Below are 4,440 nucleotides of genomic sequence, written 5' to 3' on the forward strand. Positions count from 1 at the left end.
AGGGGTTGGACCGCGTGTGCAATGGAGGGGTTGGACCGCGTGTGCAATGGAGGGGTTGGACCGCGTGTGCAATGGAGGGGTTGGACCGCGTGTGCAATGGAGGGGTTGGACCGCGTGTGCAATGGAGGGGTTGGACCGCGTGTGCAATGGAGGGGTTGGACCGCGTGTGCAATGGAGGGGTTGGACCGCGTGTGCAATGGAGGGGTTGGACCGCGTGTGCAATGGAGGGGTTGGACCGCGTGTGCAATGGAGGGGTTGGACCGCGTGTGCAATGGAGGGGTTGGACCGCGTGTGCAATGGAGGGGTTGGACCGCGTGTGCAATGGAGGGGTTGGACCGCGTGTGCAATGGAGGGGTTGGACCGCGTGTGCAATGGAGGGGTTGGACCGCGTGTGCAATGGAGGGGTTGGACCGCGTGTGCAATGGAGGGGTTGGACCGCGTGTGCAATGGAGGGGTTGGACCGCGTGTGCAATGGAGGGGTTGGACCGCGTGTGCAATGGAGGGGTTGGACCGCGTGTGCAATGGAGGGGTTGGACCGCGTGTGCAATGGAGGGGTTGGACCGCGTGTGCAATGGAGGGGTTGGACCGCGTGTGCAATGGAGGGGTTGGACCGCGTGTGCAATGGAGGGGTTGGACCGCGTGTGCAATGGAGGGGTTGGACCGCGTGTGCAATGGAGGGGTTGGACCGCGTGTGCAATGGAGGGGTTGGACCGCGTGTGCAATGGAGGGGTTGGACCGCGTGTGCAATGGAGGGGTTGGACCGCGTGTGCAATGGAGGGGTTGGACCGCGTGTGCAATGGAGGGGTTGGACCGCGTGTGCAATGGAGGGGTTGGACCGCGTGTGCAATGGAGGGGTTGGACCGCGTGTGCAATGGAGGGGTTGGACCGCGTGTGCAATGGAGGGGTTGGACCGCGTGTGCAATGGAGGGGTTGGACCGCGTGTGCAATGGAGGGGTTGGACCGCGTGTGCAATGGAGGGGTTGGACCGCGTGTGCAATGGAGGGGTTGGACCGCGTGTGCAATGGAGGGGTTGGACCGCGTGTGCAATGGAGGGGTTGGACCGCGTGTGCAATGGAGGGGTTGGACCGCGTGTGCAATGGAGGGGTTGGACCGCGTGTGCAATGGAGGGGTTGGACCGCGTGTGCAATGGAGGGGTTGGACCGCGTGTGCAATGGAGGGGTTGGACCGCGTGTGCAATGGAGGGGTTGGACCGCGTGTGCAATGGAGGGGTTGGACCGCGTGTGCAATGGAGGGGTTGGACCGCGTGTGCAATGGAGGGGTTGGACCGCGTGTGCAATGGAGGGGTTGGACCGCGTGTGCAATGGAGGGGTTGGACCGCGTGTGCAATGGAGGGGTTGGACCGCGTGTGCAATGGAGGGGTTGGACCGCGTGTGCAATGGAGGGGTTGGACCGCGTGTGCAATGGAGGGGTTGGACCGCGTGTGCAATGGAGGGGTTGGACCGCGTGTGCAATGGAGGGGTTGGACCGCGTGTGCAATGGAGGGGTTGGACCGCGTGTGCAATGGAGGGGTTGGACCGCGTGTGCAATGGAGGGGTTGGACCGCGTGTGCAATGGAGGGGTTGGACCGCGTGTGCAATGGAGGGGTTGGACCGCGTGTGCAATGGAGGGGTTGGACCGCGTGTGCAATGGAGGGGTTGGACCGCGTGTGCAATGGAGGGGTTGGACCGCGTGTGCAATGGAGGGGTTGGACCGCGTGTGCAATGGAGGGGGTTGGACCGCGTGTGCAATGGAGGGGTTGGACCGCGTGTGCAATGGGAGGGGTTGGACCGCGTGTGCAATGGAGGGGGTTGGACCGCGTGTGCAATGGAGGGGTTGGACCGCGTGTGCAATGGAGGGGGTTGGACCGCGTGTGCAATGGAGGGGGTTGGACCGCGTGTGCAATGGAGGGGTTGGACCGCGTGTGCAATGGAGGGGGTTGGACCGCGCGTGGAATGGGGGGGGTTGGACCGCGCGTGGAATGGGGGGGGTTGGACCGCGCGTGGAATGGGGGGGGTTGGACCGCGCGTGGAATGGGGGGGTTGGACCGCGTGTGCAATGGAGGGGTTGGACCGCGTGTGCAATGGAGGGGTTGGACCGCGTGTGCAATGGAGGGGTTGGACCGCGCGTGGAATGGGGGGGGTTGGACCGCGCGTGGAATGGGGGGGGTTGGACCGCGCGTGGAATGGGGGGGTTGGACCGCGCGTGGAATGGGGGGGTTGGACCGCGCGTGGAATGGGGGGGTTGGACCGCGCGTGGAATGGGGGGGTTGGACCGCGTGTGCGGGGGTCGAGCTAAACCAAATGTGTGATGGATGTTGGGAGGTGTTTACCAAGTGTATTCTCCTAGTTGTGCTGGTGGGGGTTGAGCTCTGGCTTCTTGGTCCCACCTCTCGTCCATCAATCAACTGAAGTACAGATTCCTGAGCCTTCTGGGCTCTTTCATATCTACATATGAAACTGTGTATGGGGTCGGCCTCCATCACATCACTGCCTAACGCATCCCATCTGTTAACTACTGACACTAAAAACGTTTTATAACGTCCATGTGGCTCATTTGGGTTATAGGTTTCCAACTGTTCCCTTGTTCGAGTACCCCCATGGTAAACATCTTTTTATCTATCCTGTTGATTCCTCTTAGAATTTTGTAGGTAGTGGTCATGTCTCCCCGAGCTCTCCTTTCTTCCAGCGACGTTAGGTTAATTTCATGCAGCCTTTCCTCGTAACCTCGGAGGAAATTTCCTCATGCCTCTTAGTTCTGGGACTAGCCTAGTGGCATACCTTTGAACTTTTTCCTGCTTAGTCCTGTGCTTGACAAGGTACGGGCACAATGCTGGGGCCGGATACTCCAGGATTAGTCTTACATGTGGTATACAAGGTTCTAATGATTCCTTGCACAGGTTCCTGATCCTGTGAAAGTAAGGGAGGTGTTTACCAAGTGTGTGATGGGTGGTGGGAGGTATTTACCTCCATTACCTATTAATATCTAGGTGTTCAGATATTACTTCATCATTTAATGATAACTTATTTGGGGTGTTTTTTTCTGAATACTTTCTTAGTTTCATGATTAAACATACAGCATAACAGGCTTCACGTGTAACCTAACAAGAATGGCTAAATTGTATGTGGATATAACAGCTGTAGTATTCTCTGGAACAGACGTGACAACTTATAGTAGCGGTTGATATAAGCTTCGTTGTCCACTATCAAAGATAACAAGCAACGAACACATCAGCCACCACACTCGTAGCAAGCGTTCCTGCACCAACAAAGATGGTGCCATTTCCTCCCTCGCGTTCATGCGAGAGTAAATATTTATTTGTTTATAAGGGAGAAAGGCGATTTAATTTAAATTAGCGCACGATCGTTTTGGATTATATTTCAAATTAAGTGTAAAGCATCAGAGACTAGTTTCTAGTTTAAATAGCTAAATGTATTAATTTCTTAACTCTTTGATTACGTAGAATGGAGAGACTTCACAAACGTGTCAACAATTATTTCATCGGAATAATATAATAGGAAATCCTTGTAATTTAGTTTATATGGTAATAAATTGTAAGTTACGTTTACCTAGTAGAAGACTAATCTTCATAGCCTTAAAGTATTATAAACTTAATGCACAATCATTTATGTAAGTGGTAAAATTTCCCATAACTTGTAACTATTGCCGGATGTGTTCGGAAAAAGTGAAAATACGACTATTGCAGGATGTGTTCAGAAGTGGACTTCAACCTGCCCTCGGAGGTGCTGGAGATGGTTTTCTCGCACGTGCCTCTAGTGCATCTGTTGACGGTCGATGCAACTGTCTGTCGCTACTGGTACACAGTTATCCTCAACCCTGCGGTGAGTAATGCAACCATGCAGTGAGTAATTCATCCCCATAGTTAGTAATAAAATATGGCGGTGAGTTATATAATCGTTGAGTAATACAACACAATGGTGAGTAATATAATCCTACAGTGAGCAATATAACACTGAATTAAAAATTAAATAAATGGTGAATTTAAGTTTTCAAATTATGTAAAAAATTTAATTTGGAAATAATATGTGTAACTATTGAAAACTGCAGCATGCAGAATATGAATTTTTCGTAATTTACATTGTTTGTCATACAGTTAATTCGTTTGTCTTAATTTGCTATTGAACAATTTCAGTTTATTCCGTGGAGAAAAGTTCACCATAGACTGAAGCTGGCGCCATGGAGAGTACCATCCAACATGCCACTCCACCAGAAGTGGGAGAGTGAAAAGCTGCCAACCATCCACATCATATCTACACACTGTCAGCACCACGGTTTTACTTCCGTGAGAGACTGTATCCCCAGTGTCATCAAGTAAGACAAGATAAACTGTATCACCAGTGCTATCAAGTGAGATAACACCATGAGACTATATTACCAGTGTCTTAATGTAAGATGATTCCAAGTGAGACTGTATAACTTATT

At 52.5% G+C, this 4,440-nt stretch overlaps 1 protein-coding gene across 1 annotated transcript in view; it reads left to right on the forward strand.

Annotated features, from left to right (window-relative positions):
- The first annotated feature begins 3,702 nt into the window (after positions 1 to 3,702).
- Positions 3,703 to 4,440, forward strand: part of LOC138373315 (F-box DNA helicase 1-like) — a 39,493-nt gene continuing 38,755 nt past the window's right edge. The window contains exons 1-2 of the mRNA XM_069339504.1: positions 3,703 to 3,839; positions 4,151 to 4,329. Coding sequence (XP_069195605.1) covers positions 3,705 to 3,839; positions 4,151 to 4,329 — 314 coding nt within the window. The 5' untranslated portion in view covers positions 3,703 to 3,704. The remainder of the gene's footprint in view (positions 3,840 to 4,150; positions 4,330 to 4,440) is intronic.

The sequence above is a fragment of the Procambarus clarkii genome, chromosome 41 (genome assembly GCF_040958095.1).
Source record: "Procambarus clarkii isolate CNS0578487 chromosome 41, FALCON_Pclarkii_2.0, whole genome shotgun sequence".
Lineage (NCBI taxonomy): Eukaryota > Metazoa > Arthropoda > Malacostraca > Decapoda > Cambaridae > Procambarus > Procambarus clarkii.